We start from the raw sequence: 18,171 nt of genomic DNA on the forward strand, positions 1-18,171 counted from the left end.
CAAGACCAGAATTTTGTCTTTTTCAGATAAGTTTGTTTTGATATTAATAATCACAACATGCCACATTTAATGTTCCTTCGAGGATCATTTAGTTTGATTCTAGCCTGTGCCCTCGTCATTGCAGGTTGGCAAGGAGCTGCTAGCACAACCCAACTCTTCATACTGTAGCATTAATCCCTCTTCACAGAATAAAACAGACAAGAGAGTGTTTGGTTGCTCTTCTGGCTAGGTTACAGGCCATTGTATCATTGCCTCATACGTTCCCTCTATTGATCAAAATTTTAGGTATGAAAATTACACTATCACATTCACTTCCTTTCAGTCTGTGGATATGCCACCAACTGGTATATTTTCTTTGTATATTTTGCATCATACTGCAAATTACTTAGAGAGAAATGCTAATAAATCATTTGGATACTATTCCATTCTCTTCAGTTTTTCAGATTGGCAGAAAAACAGCTTCCCTAACAGAACATACAAGTGACAGACCAAGGAAAACAAGGAGAGATAAGCAGAGCGAAAGACAGCATCAGAAAATCCTCCTGCACTTTTAGTGTATGGAAATACCCTTTTTCTGCCCCAACCAGTTTATCGTTAAAAAGGAAAAAAGATTGAACCAATTAAAGCTCTTTTTCTCTAAGATGTCTGGTAGCACTCAAAGGCTTGAAGCATTAGCTTGCAGTTAAAATGATTTTACTCTCTTTAACTCATCTCCTTTTATATGGATTCTTATCTTTTCTAATTCTAATACATTGAATCCCTGGCGGAGGGGATGAAAAGAGAGAAGGAGGTGGGGAAGAAAAAAAAAGCCTAGCAAAAAACAGGTGGGAAGGAGCCAAGATCATTAGCAGGTGAAAAAAACCCAATCTATGCACCAAATACACCATCAACTCTTTTTAACTGGAGACAGACAGTGAGGAGGCACAGTTATCCTCCAAAACTAAACATAATAAAAAAATTTAAAGGGTTGGGATATATTTATTATATGAGACATAACCTATTGATTTTCCTGTATAAACATATGTGGTTCATCCACAAATGGATTTGTGGCCATAGAAGATAAGGATGTTCTACTCGTTTTAAATTGAGGTCATAAATTACATTATTTACTCAGATTAACTGCTGTCAACCAGCTAGATCAGTAATGTAGGCCCTCCCCACACCAAATTTTCACTAGTTTTCACATTGCTTCCTATCCTTACTTCCTTTGGTGACACCAGTTGTCTACTTAGGGTAAACAACATTTAAACACTCTATGGATTGTGGGCTGTAGTATAGCTACCTAAAATATATAGCTTCCCTACCACAGTAAATGGAGCTGTATTAGAAGAGCGGGTTGCTACGTTAATTTATGCTTCTGCCCTGGTTCTGCAGGGGAGCCGTGATAACCATGGTGAGGTGCAATGTGAGCCACAGCTGCAGTGCTGCGCTGCGCTATTAGTGGCCATGCACTGAGCACTTGGGTAGACCTGCAGCCTGCACACTTCAGGAGAGAGCAGCATCACCTTCGTTAACGGAACGTACCCCTGTGAGAGTAATAAATGCTCAAGGGACAGCACTGTGCTTGATAAAACGACACTAGGAATAACTGCTTCAAAAAACCTACAGCATTCATACAGCTTTTAAAAAATCACAGTGTCACAAAACAACTCCTCTTTGATTTTAGCATCATCCTCCTCAGCAGCAATGGCACCACAGACTGAAGAGGCTGGACGGGTGCAGGAGGGAGCAGGTTAGTGCCCGAAGACCCAATTTTAGATGGCTGGCATGTGGAGGGTTCAATACCTCTCTGAAAAACTTCCCTGACACTGCATCCCAGTGTCCAATACTGCAGCACTCAGAAGGATGTTACTGGGTCCTTCTCATAAGCCAAGCAGCTCCACTGTAGTTATTAGGTATCTCTCGCAGAGCTCTTCTACTGGAAAGTGTTTTCCAGGGCCTCACTTCTTAAGCAGTGGGGAGCTTCTACTTTCCAGGCTAACTATATTTCATAATGCTCTTAGGGAAACATTACTCTTTAGCTTAAATAGCTCCTTTCCCTCTGTGGTGTTTTCCCCTGTGATGTATTCATAGATGGTATAGGTACTATACCATCTTTGGACCATTATTGGACTAATAAGCATCTTCAATTAATGAATTTCCCCTGCAACATTGTATCAAATACTTTATTATAATGCAGGCACGTGAGATCCACTTCACTTACTTTGTTTAGAAAAAGATGGCTATCTCATCGAGTACAATATCAGATTAATCTAGCACGACTGATTTTTGGTAAACTCACGTTGCGTTTTAACTAACTTTCCATTGATTTCCATGTATAAAAAATGAATTAGCACAGTTTCAAAGATCGATTTCATTTAAACCACCTCCAGAATAGCTTGCAAGACTCTTAAAAGTTAAGCAACAGCGAGGAAAAATTGCTACTTTTGTACAGTGTTGGGGAATGGGCCTTCTTGCCCTCCATGCCAGATATTCCTCGGTCACAAATTACCACTGCTGACCAGTTACAATTAGAATTTCCCCTTCAATAGTTAATCCAATGCGAAGACGTGAGAAAAGGATTAATTCCTAACTATTCCTCTGTGCCAACTGATAGATTTGTGTCTGCTTCTAGTGATTTCTTCCCTGAAGAGAAGTAATTTTAAAAGTGTTTCACATATATCAGTTTAAAACCAGCTTCAGCATACACTCAGGACAAAATAAACATCCCAAACTAGTCATAATCAAGACACAGCAAAATGGTACAGAAGAAGAAAGGAGGATGACATGGTACCCATATGTATTTGTTTTCTTTTCCCACCAGGACAAAAGAGAGGTTCTTGAGTGACAGTCTCCCACCAGCTAATAATGACTGACTAGAAATCCACTGCCAGATACTCCAAAAGCTACCTGATTCTCATTAGTGGAACAAGAGTCAATTATGTGAAGAAGATAGACGAATGGTAGAAGAACCACTGAGGTCCTGCAAAACTTTCAGAGTGCCCTCCAAAAAAATGTCCTTTTAAATCTATATTTTGCAGAAAGAAAGAGTAAACTTCTGAGTTTCTCTAAGAGGATATCCCTAATCTCTAAAAATTGCTGCCTGGGGAATTGTTTCCTAACCGGAACCACATTAGTAGCTAGGCAGAGGTTTCTTCTGAAATGCCTGAGCTCTTCTGAGCTTGCCCTGCCCTGTTTCTGTGAAATGGAAATATTCATGGCTCACGGTAACCAACCGAGACAGCAAAGGACTTTGAGAAGGAAGAGAGACAATCTGGGGCCAAATGCTACCCCATATACAGCCAGGAGCAGCTGGATCCTACCACTGATGCAATGAAAATGATCACGCAATCATTACACATCTACTTTCCTATCAACTCTCAATTGCTGAAAGCGGTACTTTTTATCTGAGGGGTCTGATCACTCCTACAGCCACCCCTCCAACAAACACACACAACTTTTCCATTACCATGAGTACGCCAAAAGACCACCAGTCGGCACTCTGCGTGTGTCCCCTGCGGTTGACCACCTCTGGGGCCATATACTCTATTGTCCCACAAAACGAATACGCTCTCTTGTCATGGTCGATGGCTTCTTTACTCAGACCAAAATCTAAATAAATTGAAACAAAAAAGACTTGTCAGATCTTATTTACATTTTTGGTCATTTAAACTGTTCAAACAAAACACACCCACCAGCCGAAGAAGAACCCTTCTGTCTGCATGCAGAAAGGCCACAGGCACGTGTGCGCTGAAGCCCTGTCTAAGTGAAGTGCTGGTTGGCATTTGTTAATATGTCCTGAAAGTAGGTGTATCATTTTCTCTGTTCAGAATGAGGTTCTGGCCCAAAGCAGAAGAGAGAGTTTAAACAGACAGAAATACATAGTTCAGGTTTGGTGAAGACAATACTGGTAAGGATTCTTGCTCAGATAACCAAAGCATTAGGAATAATAATCCCAAATGGACAATGAAAAGGATGGCCAGACAGCACCTCCAGGGTGGCAAAGGGATGTCTTTCCAGATGTCCTCTGCACAGTGATAATTCAGAGAATTTAATCTGGAGTAAGCAGTCATACTGGAGGCACCCTTCCATCCGCCAAGCCTGCACGCTTCACATCAGTCAGGAGTACAATTTTACCAAGAAAACGCTATGTTCTCCATCTGCTGTGCAGCACGGGTGCTTGACGAATTTCCAGAGAAGAGAACCCCAACACTCAAACTCTTCAGGCTTCTGAGTTTTTGTAAGCAAACTCTTTCCACACAAAGATAAAGATGCATGGAACATACTGCAGAAAAAAACACCAGCTTGTAGACATTAAGTTTTCCATTCTCACATACCTGTTATCTTAATGTGGCCCTCTTCATCAAGAAGAATGCTGTAAAGAGAAAAAGCAAACATTCATTCATTAGGCAGGCACAGAGTGCAGTTAACAAACATGAATAAAACATGTTTAAGACAGGTAAGGAGATATGCAAGACTCAAATACACGTGTAAACAAACCCCCAGTGGATTATATGCCTCCAGAAAGAAAAATGATCCTCTAAGGATCATTAGACAGACCTAAGAAGGTCTGTCTAATCTCACGTCTGAAGCACACACGGCCTGCGGCAGTTGCACGGGGAGCCTCCTCCTTACTCCATAGCATGCTCAGGGTGGGCATGCAAACTGAGCTCAGAAAGAACAGGGTGTTCAAAGCCAACAACCGCAGAGTATCTGCTTCCAGCAGGAGAAGGAGCTACAGGTTTTCGGCTTTTCTCATAATAATAAAGGCAAGCACACAAATAATCAGGGCTTGGACTCACTGGACCTAAAATTAACTCCAAAGGTAGATACGTTCATGCTGAAGTAATAAAAGTGATCATAGAGCATAATGACTAGTCACAGCCTAACTGCATGGATCTCAGCCCCTGCTAATTTATTCTGTCCGGAAGCATAAATGAAAATTCAGCCTGGAAGCCAAGTTCAAGTGTTCTCACGTTTGCCACCTGCCAACATATTTTATTCTCACAAAGGCACTCCAACATTGCTGTGAGAAAAATGACTGTAGCTCACAAAAAGCATTGCTAGTTTTTACAGAAACAAGAAGGAACACTGAAACCGAAAAATAATGATTTCTGGTAACTTTTCTGCCTATAAATACCGACACAGTAATGGTGATGTTTCTTCAGTTCTAGTTAGATGTAGTATATTTCTCATTTCAAAATGGTCTAGCGAGGTGTCAGCTATTTTTACATTTCCTTTCTCTTAGAGAGTCACTTTAATCCAATTATTCAGGAAGAAAGTAAGACAGAAATGAAACAAACACATTGGGCTATACTTTTGTGAAAGGTTATCTCTGTACTGAAGCATAATTGAAAAGAGATGATCTGTCACTCATTTGTGTGTTTAGAACAGACTGATATTGTGTAATTCATCAAACAAAGGCCAGCAGCTGAGTCACTACTATGTGTTTAATAATTAAAGCTTTTTCTTCTCGATAAAAGCATCTTTACCTCTATTCTTTCTCCCTAGATTTCTTGAAGAGGCATAATTTTTAAGTACTAGCCTATAACAGGCATGTTTAAATGTATTTTTGTGACTGCAGTCCCTAAAAGAGAAGCTTGTGCTTCAGAAGAGAACAGAATAAAACACCTGCCAGTGTGGAAGTCAGCGTGAATGTACGAACTCCACAGACCTGGCTCCGGAAAAACGGCAGGGGGGAGTACAGCTCACAGAAATCACCCAAAATTTTGCCCCACATCCAGGAAGCGCCTGTGAATAACAATGCAATTCAAAGGTTGCGGGACTTTCCCCAGAAACATCGATTATATATTTCACAGATTTCCTATTGAAAATCCATGCTGCTTTTCTATGTATAGAATACATGTTTTTCATACCTTTGCCCTCATTAGAGGGTTCATACCTTACCCTCATTAAAAGGATGGAGGCAATACCAACGCAGCTATCAGACGGATAATACTATCTTAGGTTAAGTGAGCCAGAAGCATACAACGGACTTTGTCACACTGAATGTTTGCATGAGCAGCAAAATGAACGGATCCTGGTTTCCTCTGGATGTGTATCCTATATCCCCTAAAACTTGATCTACAGTTCCCTCCTCTGTCTCGTGTTCTCTAACCACCCTTACACAGTGCCCGCAGCTGCCTGCAGCTTCCCCTGTGGCCCCTGGCAGCACCCTTTGGACAGCTGGATGTTTCCACATTTCCCATCTGCCAACACATATAACGCTACGGTTGTGAACTAAAAATTACCTTTGATGTAAAAACAAAATAATATGCTAACAGTGAGAAAAGAGATAACTGAATTAGCACTGAATTAGCTTAGAGTGACATTAAGAAGCAAAGAACAAGGTACCTGCTTCTAAACATCCGAATTACAACAACAGACAAATAGTTGTCCTTTGACTGTAGAAGCAAATTTACTATCTGATCATACTTTCTGTCTTCTCTTTTTATCTTTATCGCTTTACAGTTCCTTTTTATCTCACACTGTCCGTAGTAAAAATTCTATTGTGACAATCACAATTACTTTAGCTATGGTTTGCAGGATCAGCTAATCTGAAATAAGCTAGTATTATTTTGTGGAAGGGAAAAAAGAACCAGAAGTTGTTCATGTGATTCAGGGTTGAGAAAAATCTTTCCTCTAAATCAGTGTATTGAAGTTATAAAGAACGTAAGTCGTAGACTACTTTTAAATGTTAAACTAGGCCATAATCCCTTTCACTATGAGATTTTTCCATTTTATTTGTCCAGTTTAAGGTTTGAGTGTGTTTACAGGATACTATCATTGTCAACCTGTTCTTTATTTCAAAACAATAACAACATTTTAGCCTCAGGATCATCCCACAAACATTCAAACTGCTTTCGTTGACTTCAGTTTAAAGTATGCCTTGAGAAAATAAAGGCTGAAAATCTCCACATTAGAGTCTGGGAAACTAAGCTAGTAGCAAAGGAATGACATACCCCAAGTTACAGGAGAAGCTTCTAGTAGAGCTAGGACTGCAAACTCCTTACCAGTTTTTTTGCTGCAACTTTAGCACACGGATAAAAAGCCTTTGTTATTAGTTGTTGACGTTATTTTATAGTGACTCTTAAATCAAGGCCATAGCAATTCTCTCCCATTTCTCCCTCTCTCTTTATTTTTCGTTTTGAGTCATGTCTTTCAGGCTTCACTTTGAACTCCAATATACCCAAAGCATCGTGAAATTCTGCGAAGTCTATTAAAGCTGGAACTCTGGGGGGGTTTTTGATGATTTAAGTTTCTTTCCAAGTCAGCTCAGTTGTGCAGAAAATTCAACCCACACTTTATGTTTTTCAGAAGTTGTAGCCAAAATTTCAGGTTGGAAAGAAAACCTGAAACTGCATAAAGAGTGTTTAATTTGATTGCAGGCTTTGTCATGAAAGTACCAGATAGAGTGAAGTATTCAAATATCTCCCAAAAAGATGAAGATTCTCACAAACTGTCCACCGTTTGTGCCATTTCAGTGTTTGCATGACCCCATACTATCTCACCATGCTGAACAGTCTGACGCCAAACTCATGTCTGCTGTAGCTTCATTGACCACAGAAGATGGTGGTGATTTTCCACCAAAAGTCTTTGTCCTTTACTGATTCTCAGATCTCCCCTCTTTACACAGGGCAGCTACATTCGTGAATTAATTGCCACGGTTTACAACATGCTGCATTAAGCAGCGGTGGTTTGTTTTTTTTTAATATAGTTCAACAATTCAGGAGTTGTTATATGAGCAATTACATGAGCTGTCCCTTGTACAGACAGCTGAGGACATTAGAACATAAACCACTCCTTATTAATCAAAGCCCCTGTGACAGAATCGTATCAAGGTGTATCTTGGTACCTGGAGATAGAAAAGGCAAAAATAAATGTAAAAATCTGTGTGTTCTCAGAAGGTAGAGTTACTTCTAAACCCTTAACATACCCTTAAACCACAGCATAAAAAATAACAAATGCATCATATACATTTTTCTAGTTCAGTATAGCCATATTTAATAGCTTGATCCTCCAGTTCTTAAACAGAAACATGCCTCACCATGTAAGTAACTCCACCAGTTTCAGTGTGACTGAGCATCCACTCAGGGATCCTGATCCACAAGGGATGCCACTGAAACCACCAAGACAAACTCAAGGAGAAGAGTTTGGCTGCAATGATTTAAGGGAAGAAGCATCTGCTTGTCCTAAACAAGACTTTAACCAGAAAATTCAATTGCTTGCCTTTTTGAAGTAAGTACAGCTAACTTTGTAACAACTCCCAGAGTATATATTCTGCTGGCACTTAAAATTAATTCATAGCTTTGAATGGTTAATATGGATTTTTGCTCAGGGAATAAAAAAAAATGCTGAACCTTACATTTTAATGTACTGAGAGTGTGGTCTGAACAGTGCTATTTTCTAACAGTCTTCTAATCTAGTCTAGTCTTCTTTGACATAAACAATTCCGACGAACTTCCTTTTAGGATACTTACAGACCAGACTGAAGCAATCTCAAATCTATTAGCAGTTATTTTTGGGAGCTTCTGGAGGACAGCGAAAGCACTGAACAATGAAAGAAGGTGCCTACTATGAAAATGCAGTGCCTATCTTTTAACAAAGGGGGAGAGAGAGAATTGGGAAATTACAAACTAATTAATTTATCTCCAGTTCTGCAAATCTGATAGAGTAAACCTTGTGCTCTAATCAGACTGGTAATGCTTCTCCTGAAGACGTGGGTGTAATTCTGCACATTGCATTTCAAAGGAGATATGGATCAAGAGAAACCAAAGGCGGGGAATGAGAATGACTGAAGACCCAGAAAGACTGACTGGTGAAGAAGAGTTTGGTAGTTGGACTGTTTAGGGTACAAAAGGGAGGTCCGAGGACACGGACGTGCTTGCAATCCCCTGAGGCTGATGCTGAGAGAAGAAGCAGCTGGCTGGGGAGTCTAGAAGGACAGGCCAAGGAGCAGTGGCCTGCAACTGCAGCAAAGACATTTCAAATTAGCTGTTAGGAGCAACTTTCTAGATGTACAACCGGTGGAGCACTGCCAAGAGGCCTCCTATGGAGACCACAGAGCCTCCACCAACTATTTTAAGAATAGGTTAGCAACACATCTGTAATGACCTTGATATATTTGACCCTTCTCAGAGGCAAGGGGAGGATGATGGTCCTAAACTTCTTTTATCGTCTTATTTAGAGAGCTATCCTTTCCCAGATGTAAATTAAAAATATAGCACTTTTTTCCCTCCAGAATGAATATTTTTTTCTGCTGTACCTGTTTTTTTACTCTGAATCTAAAGTTCCAGTGAAATCATAGGCTGTCATGCTCTGCTCTCCTAGGCATGACTACACATAGGCTTTGCACTTACAAAGTTATTTTTAAAGGATATGGTTTTCAGTCAAACAGAAGCCTTGATTTATCCCCAGGTATGAATTTCAGTTATACCAGTCTGGGTCATTCCCTTTCCTGTACAACGATAGTTACATTCATGTAAAGTAATTTTATACTACGACAGTTGTATCCAGATGCAACTGTACCACTGGTATCTATTTAACTATACACCAAAGACCATAAACCATACATTCAAAAGTTAGGAAATACCAGAAGGAGGGCTGCCACCTTAGCTTTACACAGTGATCTCACTGTATAAAGGTCTTTAATTGCATGATGATACTTTTTGTTTTCTTCTAGAGAGCTCTTGCCTCAATTGGCAGAACAGATAACATACTCAGGGATTCTCAGGGATTTTAGCAGAATGGTACAGTGAAGGGGATGGCTGGCTGGTTTCAGCTCAGAACTGGGTTCCATCTTTGCCTTTTCAACATGTTTCTATGTGACAATGGCAAATTAATGACACCTTCCTTTCTCAGGTGAGCTCTGATTTCTCAATTCACTGATCCCTGATTTGAGACACTGCAGTTTGGTCTGCAGAAATTTTAAGTGCTCTCACTTGCAACCGAAGTCAGCGAGAGATGTGCTTTGAAATGCAAAGTGACACATAATGCTGAGAACTCTGAAAAACCAGGCTCTCAGTATCTCAAATACAGTGAATAGTTCTGACATGCACTTAATTTTTCTTTTGGTTTCTAACTTCTCCTAAAGCAAAAAATTATGGCATGTGCCTATAAATGTAACAGCACCATGACTTACATTTGAATATACAGGCTCATATTTGGATACCTTCTAATAGCAGTTCCCTATATCATGTGTTAGCTTGAAAAACAGCTTCATCTAGCACCAGAAAGAAAAGCAGTGTGTGATTCATACTAACACTCACTAGAAACGAAGTTTAAAACTGAAAACCTGTAATTGGAGTTATTCTATTATGTACATGTTTGTTGATGCTGAGTGAATAAAATAGCAATTCAGAACGAAGTTGAAGAGCTGCTTGCAGATGATGCAACAGCACGTGGCAGTGGCAGCTATGGTGTCACCGCTGCCTACCTCCATTTCATATTGTGTAACAAACTGCTACCTTTATCCCTCCACTGGTTTAATTTGGAGGATGACTTCTTGTAATTGCCAAAGACACTGGTTTTCAGTTTTGGTTGCATAAACGGGCAAGACTGGAAATTTTGGTCACCTGCGAAAGGGTCTCTAGCCCAAAGAGCTGAGAGCTCTGGTTACGTACATCTGTGTGAATTCATATAGTACTACTGCTATTACTGTTGTAACCAAAACATAAAATTGGATTTAAAGTTTAAATCACAGAGTACTGTGTTGTAGATAAATAGTCTCCCCCTCTTCAACTTCTTACCTACAAAATTCACTTCCATTACTCTTGGTCACTTATTTTGTCCACGAGTGTGAAAGCAATAGCACTCCATTCTAAAGAAAGAGCTGCATATTTTTGAACTTCATGTCACGGAAGGAAAAGGCTGCTCTGCTTTTATACTTTGGGACTGTAAACAACAGCCAAACAGACTGCTCTCAGTGGTCATCTCTTTTAAATGACGGTGACCATTACATTAAAAAGGCATATCTTTGAAATGTTGCAGCCTGTTGTATTGGAATCGGCACAGAAGATACAGGCAAAGCACCAGGCAAGTGGCACGGAATAAAAACAATATTACATCACTCCCAGTGATAGCACTGAGGGTGTAATTTAGTCTATTGACGAACTGCAAAGAAAAAAAGAGAAAGGAAAAACCTCCATAGCACCACATTAGGAATAGAAAATAGCTGCAAATATAAGCGGGAATCATTCTTGGGAAAATATTTTGGATCATTAATAAAAGTGTTTTTAAAATCCTGATTATCATGTCTCTTGTGAGTTAATATGCACACTAGTTTTCAGAGATGCTCATTTACTTTAAACAATGACTACAATAAAACTGAACAGTGCCACGACATATTTCGCATGAGCTGGAAGTGGAGTTGCTTTGAGTGGTTTACACCACACCAAGGGGAAGGCCAGATTAAATGCTGCAAATGGAGAACAGTGCTACTGAAGTCAAAGGCACAGAGATCTGAATCCCACGCCGAGATCGTTCACTAAACTGAAGGCCAGGCACACAGAGGCCACATCGTACTGGAACAGAGTTGAAGTATTTGGCCTTATGCTAAAATGATATAATAGGAAGACCCTACTCCTGATGGTGAGGGTCTCATGTATGGAGTCTCGCATACAAGAATGAAGGCAGAGCCTCTGGCACCTTTTAACTTGCTAGCATGACAAGGAGCAGAAACAACCTAAAAGCTCACATATTTACGTTTCAGTTCGCTCTTTCGCTCTTTCTCATTAACTTACCGGGGGGGTTTTAGATCCCTGTAAATAATTCCAAGACCATGGAGGTGGTCTAACGCCAAGGCCAGCTCAGCTAAGTAGAACTTGACATCCTCTTCTGTAAACATCACCTAGAGAGAAGGAAGAGAAGAACATGTCTATTTACTGGACAGTGGTGGGCTGGCTTGCATTAAACAGACGTGGGGAAGGAATTGCCTAACTCGAGAATGCTGGAAGGACCATCATATCAGGTTCAATTTTCCATAATTTGTCTGAGCTCACATTAACAATTCTTACCAGATTCTCCTCATAAAACAAAACTTAATCTCTGGAGTACTTGTGTTCCTTAAAACATGCTGCTCTCATTTGTCTGTTTGATCTGTTTAGATGACATCATGTTGCAATAATATGAATAAGGTTCTCACTCCTTAGCCTTTGGAAATGAATGGCAAAATTCAATGTGTTCAGTGCAGCCCTTATTGCTTTCGTATCTCTTAATTTGCTAAAATCTTGGCATTTGGTTACCGAATTCCCACAAAATAATATAGGGTAACCTCTTTGGGGAAGTGTGGTTTTTAGCAACCAAAACACATTTAGTTCCCAAACATGAGCAGAATACACAGCATGAAGAGGCTCAGGGATGGATTTAAACCCCCATGCATAGAGGGTTTAAGGAATCTCAGTGCAGATGCCTTAAGCAATGATGTGCTGTCTAACATCCAGGGCCTGATGAGGTCGAAACTGAGGGCAGTTGTCTTCTTTCTATAGCTGATATGGCTATGACTCACACTGAAAGCTCTGTTTTAGGTGGGAAGAAACTCCTGCAATTGAAAAAACATTAAGCTCAGAAAAATTGAGCTAAGATGGCAAGAAACCCCTTTGGTTCAACTTTCATTATATCCCAGATGATACTAACTTCTCTTTAATTAAATTTCAATATGTACAGCAATAATAATGCAGAAGGAGAGGCTGATATATTACATACACAGTTGTGAATACTATGTATGACAGAAGTGAAATGAGTCCGCTCAATAAAAATTTACATGTCATATGTAAATGTAAATATCTACAGTAGAAGTTGCCGAGCTTATTTTTAAAATTAAGTCTCTGCTCTTGGAAAGGGGCAGCCACAATACTTGAGTGCTCTGAGAAGCTGGAGAAGGCTGAGAGCAAAAAGAGAGGATTCAGAGAACAGATGTCGCATATTTAATTAAGAATATCACTGCAAAGGCTAGAAAGAAAAAGGATACACAAGCAAAAACTCTGACTAAAAATTTAATTGGTCTGAACATAAAAATTGCATTAATTATTCAAATAAATTTAAATTATTTATAAGGTTTAAAATAAGTAATGTAGGCAAAAGATGAAATCAACAGAATCAGAGAAAATCTTATCTATACAGATACACCCAGCTAAAGCCAGATGTCTTGGAAAGATAGAGCAAGAGAGAGACAAGCTTTGCATGCACACATGCAATATATACTGTATCCATGTATACTAATACAGGATCTGACTGGAAGTCCACTGAAATCAGTACCATTGGACCAAGTCCGTAATTAACAAATTGCAAGCAGTACAAGTTTTCCCATAAGGTCTTCCCTTGCGATACCTTGCCACTACAGCTGCAAAGTACAAGTAGACAAGATGAGCTGCAAACACTAAAAAAAGAAGTATGTATAAAAGGACTGTCAAGTTAAGAGGACTCGTTCTTGATAGTATAAAGCAGAGAAATCAGCAGATTGCATTGAGAAAGCTTTGGGGAAAATGTGAAGTTTTAAAGGAGTACAAAATCCGAGCTGTTCTCTTTCACTTTCGAGTTCCCCAACTGTGCAGAACATATAGCTGCCCTCTGTAGGCAAGAATCACTTTTTCTCTCTTCTCCCATGAAACCGAAGAGGCCCTTGCTAAGACAGCACGCCGTGTTGCTAACAAAGCCTGATTTCACGACGAGCGGCAGAAGGATATTTTTATTTTCTTTAATCTTTTTCCTCATATTAAAAATAACTGCTGCCATGTACTAAGTACTTACATGAGTATCGTTACTCGGCAGTGTAATTAACCTGTTGCTAATGTCTTCTTGCATTAGCAAACAAGCCTTGAAAGCGAATACTTGGGCTCCCAAGCTGTGGCGCACACAGCAGCCTGCAGCATGTCACTGAACCAGGAATCAAACGGGGGAAAAAAAAGCTAGAGAACTTTTGAATGAAAGTACTGTTTTCACAGCTTTTTTAGTCCATCAGTAACTCCCCAAATCAAGAAGAGCGATCACAGCTTCCTCTCAAGATGGCATTTGAAAGGTCCCTATTTTATCTTTAAAGATTGTGTGCTAGGTGGCTGCTGGCACCCCCATCCCCACAGCCTGGAAAGAGACCAAGGGCTGGAGACATCACGTTGGTGACAGAGCACGCCGGGGCGCAGACAAGCCCCCGGGGGTGGCAGGGCTGCCTCGCCGGAGCCTCCCGTACTGCCTGCAGGACTCTCTGAGGCTAAATGCAGGAGGATGCACCGCCTCAAGCAACACAGACAGCTGGCTTGAAGAGGCATTTGGAGATGCAGGCAAGTGCTAAACGAACCTAGAAAACCTGCCGCTGCCGCTCTCTACGGGCACTAGCGAGACTCAAGTTTGGACCGTTCCCTGGCTGCCTTTTTCTCCAGCAGCAGCATCTCCCCAGGGCAGGAGCTGCGGAGGACAGGGAAGGGATGGGAGCCCGGGGAGGTGATGGAAGCAGCAGCTGCCCCCAGACAGGTAGGAGGAGAGCCGGTGAGGGGTGGGACAGCCAACCTCCAAGCCCTGGGGCGGCACGTGGCCTCCCACCTGCTCCCAGCAGCTGCTGCAGGAGACGGCTCTTTCCCCACTCGCCGGCTGATGCCCTGCTGTCTGCACGCTTGCTGCAGGGGTTGGCCCCTGACCTACGGCCATCTCTTTCTCCTGGCAGCGGTTGTGATTTTCCAGCAGTTCTCTGCCCATGTCCTGGGCAAAACGTATTGAGGATTGATTTCTCAGACTGTTTCTTATCACATCCAAGACATATTTTTGTGAGCAATGAGTCTGGGGCTATTTTGCTATAGGAATTGCTTAGTAGCGGTGCAGTTTTCTCTGACAGTGATGCTTACATGGTATCTGCTGCAGTACTGATGGCATAATTCAAATACGATTATTAAGAACACACTTAAAGATGCAAGATGATACAGCTCTATTACATACATATAGCAGGACTATTCCCAAGGCCATTTTTCATTCCCACCAACTTGGGATTTGGTTTCTGGAAATCAGGACAGTCTTTCATTTCTAAAGTTAAAATCTATCAGCTTACCTCTTTGGAGAGTCTTGTGAAAAGGTCCCCTCCGCGCAGGAAATCTAGTATTAGATACAACTTTCCCTCTGTTTGAAATGCTGCATTAGACAAGGATGGAGATGTTGGAAGTTTGAATCAAGATAAAGTCTCCAAAGAATTAATCTTGTTGACTAGCAGTGTATCATTGATGCCACTAGCTTCACTGTCATTTCAGCACTTTGAGAACAGAAAAATTTAATTTCTCTATAGAACTAAGCAATTGAGCTTAGACAATGGGAAAAAATGGTATCAGCTGAGAGACAACGATGCATTACTAATATATTCTTTTCCATGCTAAGCGCCTATGAATTAACATTGCTCTCCATTGCACAAGATCAGGAGTCACTAAGGGCTAAGCATAGAGAGAAGCTCCCAGGTTTGTGTGAGGGGAGAGCTCATACTATCCAAAATGTTATCAGAAGACCCTTTACAGTAATAATGGGGCTCCTCAGGGAGCTGGTGAGGCAGGGGAAGGCAACTCCAGCAAGACACCACATTCATATACACACATATACAAATTTGGACTGGTGCTGATTATTAAAAACAGTTTTTATTCAGATTCTCTGGTTTTCTAAATGATACCTGACACCAGGTGAGGGGGTTGGCAGATGTATACTCACACAGGTAGCCTCTGTGATTTTATTAGAGACAGAGTCATAAGTAGGCAGGGGATATCTGTATGAAATTATAACACATCTAGTTACAATTCCCAAACCAATTTAAGAACAAACATGAATTATATTTTAATATAGTTACCATAATGAAGCTTGACTATGAAAGGATGATTCACTTCTGCCAAAATATCTCTCTCCATTTTTGATCGTACCCGATCCCGAACTATAAAGAAAGAACAGTAAGAACAGCGACATATTAAGAGGCAGCACGGTCACTGGATACAGTACTGGAATGAGGTTCAGGCGATTTGAATTCTGCTTCTCACTCTGCTGATGGCTTGTGGTGTGACCTTTGGCAAACCACGCCACTCTCTGGTTTCCCCTTTTTCTGCTTCTCTTGTCTATGCAAAGAGCAAGCTCTTCAGGAAGGCACCCTGTCTTCCTCTGTAGAGAACTGCCCTAACTAAAAGGACTACATTATTACAAACAACAGGAATGTGATTATGCTTTGCAAAAGAGAATGTTAATGTGAAAATTAAAACTATATAAAATTAATAACTCTGTCTCATTTAAGATTAAATAGAATGTACCAGTCCCAGAGCTTGTTGGGTTAACCTTGTGCAAATTAACTTTTTGTATTGTGCTGATGCTAGCAGCGTTTATGAGATATCACTGAATAGCACTCTCTGGAAGTGATTTATATAAAATATTTTTAGCTTCCAATAAACCACCCAAACAATCAGTAATAAAGAAAAAAGGCTGATTAAAAATAGTAAAAAACTATTTTTATGTGTAGAGATACATTATTATGTGATAACAGTGAGAAAAACACTTTTTGTGGTTGAGATGAATAGAGAGGAAGAGAAAAAATAGTTACTGAGGTGAGCTGGCTTCAAACTAATCAAAACTGACGCTGAAGATTTCATAGCAAAGACATTTAGCAGAATGTTCAGACATTGAGGAGGATTCAAATCCTCACATTATCAGCTCTTGATCTTGCAGATTCATTTTTCAGTCAATCACAATTTTACTAATTCCATAATGAAAGCATTGAAATTTTCTTCTTTCTCTGCGTTACGCAATGCCAATATGCTTTTCAGCTGAAAGCATCTACAAGGAATGTTATGAGACTATTTTAGGTGGTAAAGCCTGAGATCTCAGTGAGATTGTCATCGCCTGCATGTGTTGCGGATCCGCTGAGAAGCTGAGCACTCTCAGCACCCAAGTAATGAACATGCCATAATGAAACCACATATTCTGTTGCTGTAGTTCAAAAATTAATGCACAGAACTAGGTCCAAAAGAGCTGATCTGAAAACCTTAAATAGGAGTGGAGGGACACTTGGATTTCTTACTATTTTGATGCTTTACTTAGGTCAATGGCAACGTAAGCTTTATTAGCTCACTCAACCTAAGCTACCTTGTGGCTAAAAATCAGAATAAAGGGAATCTCAGAATCTTAATCTTATCTCATGAGTAAAAATCACACATCATACACTCACAAAAGGCTTAACCTATGTGAAGGCAGAGTATTTCTCATGCTGTAGATCAGCGATGCTCCCAGGGAGAAATTCTTGTTGGATAGGTGGGCATTGCTGAACACTCTACGTGGGATATTTCCCATTAATTTCCCATTAAGCTTGGTGAGATAGCCTAAGAAAGTGCCTCTCTGCACTCACACTGCACAGGCGTGAGAACAGACTGTCAGAACGGCAGTGTGCCCTTCTGTCTCCATCATTTCAACCTCTGAACAGGTGAAGGCACAGATGTGTGGCCAGGCGCTTTGCCGGAGCCCCCCGCGCTGTGCCCTGCTCACTGCTGTGGTGGCTACAGGCTGTGGACCTGTCAGGATGCCACGTCACCCTCCTCCCCACATGTATACAGCATGCCTGGAGGCACAGAGACATTAAAGAAAAGGCTATGTCACCACAGAAAACACCTCATTCTCCGCAGCCATGGCCCCGTAACCGCTCTGGACCTAGAATAAAATCATAGAATCATAGAATAGTTTGGGTTGGAAGGGACCTTTAAAGGTCAACTAGTCCAACCCCCTGCCCTGGGCAGGGACATCTTCAACTAGATCAGGTTGCTCAGAGCCCCGTCCAACCTGACCTTGAATGTTTCGAGGGATGGGGCATCTACCACCCCTCTAGGCAACCTGTTCCAGTGTTTCACCACCCGCATTGCAAAAAATTTCTTCCTTAAATCTAGTCTAAATGTACCCTCTCTTAGTTTGAAACCATTCCCCCTTGTCCTGTCGCAACAGGCCCTGCTAAAAAGTTTGCCACCATCTTTCTTATAAGCCCCCTTTAAGTACTGAAAAGCTGCAATGAGGTGTCCCCGAAGCCTTCTCTTCTCCAGGCTGAATAACGCCAACTCTCTCAGTCTTTTTTCATAGGAGAGGCGTTCCATCCCTCTGATCATTTTTATGGCCCCCCTCTGGATCTCCTCCAACAGGTCCATGTCCTTCCTGTGCTGAGGGCTCCAGAGCTGGATGCAGTACTGCAGGTGGGGGCTCCCCCGAGCA

At 41.0% G+C, this 18,171-nt stretch overlaps 1 protein-coding gene across 1 annotated transcript in view; it reads right to left on the reverse strand.

Moving 5' to 3' along the window:
* The window catches only part of LOC104083381 (ribosomal protein S6 kinase alpha-2), a 69,147-nt gene extending 53,287 nt beyond the window's left edge, over window positions 1–15,860 (reverse strand). Inside the window, exons 1-5 of the mRNA XM_009586851.1 lie at window positions 15,788–15,860; window positions 15,011–15,090; window positions 11,721–11,827; window positions 4,317–4,354; window positions 3,449–3,591 (exon numbers count right to left, since the gene is read on the reverse strand). Of these exons, the coding sequence (XP_009585146.1) occupies window positions 3,449–3,591; window positions 4,317–4,354; window positions 11,721–11,827; window positions 15,011–15,090; window positions 15,788–15,845 (426 nt within the window). The 5' untranslated portion in view covers window positions 15,846–15,860. The remainder of the gene's footprint in view (window positions 1–3,448; window positions 3,592–4,316; window positions 4,355–11,720; window positions 11,828–15,010; window positions 15,091–15,787) is intronic.
* Between the last annotated feature and the right edge of the window lie 2,311 nt (window positions 15,861–18,171).

This window comes from Fulmarus glacialis, unplaced genomic scaffold, assembly GCF_000690835.1.
Source record: "Fulmarus glacialis isolate BGI_N327 unplaced genomic scaffold, ASM69083v1 scaffold1121, whole genome shotgun sequence".
Lineage (NCBI taxonomy): Eukaryota > Metazoa > Chordata > Aves > Procellariiformes > Procellariidae > Fulmarus > Fulmarus glacialis.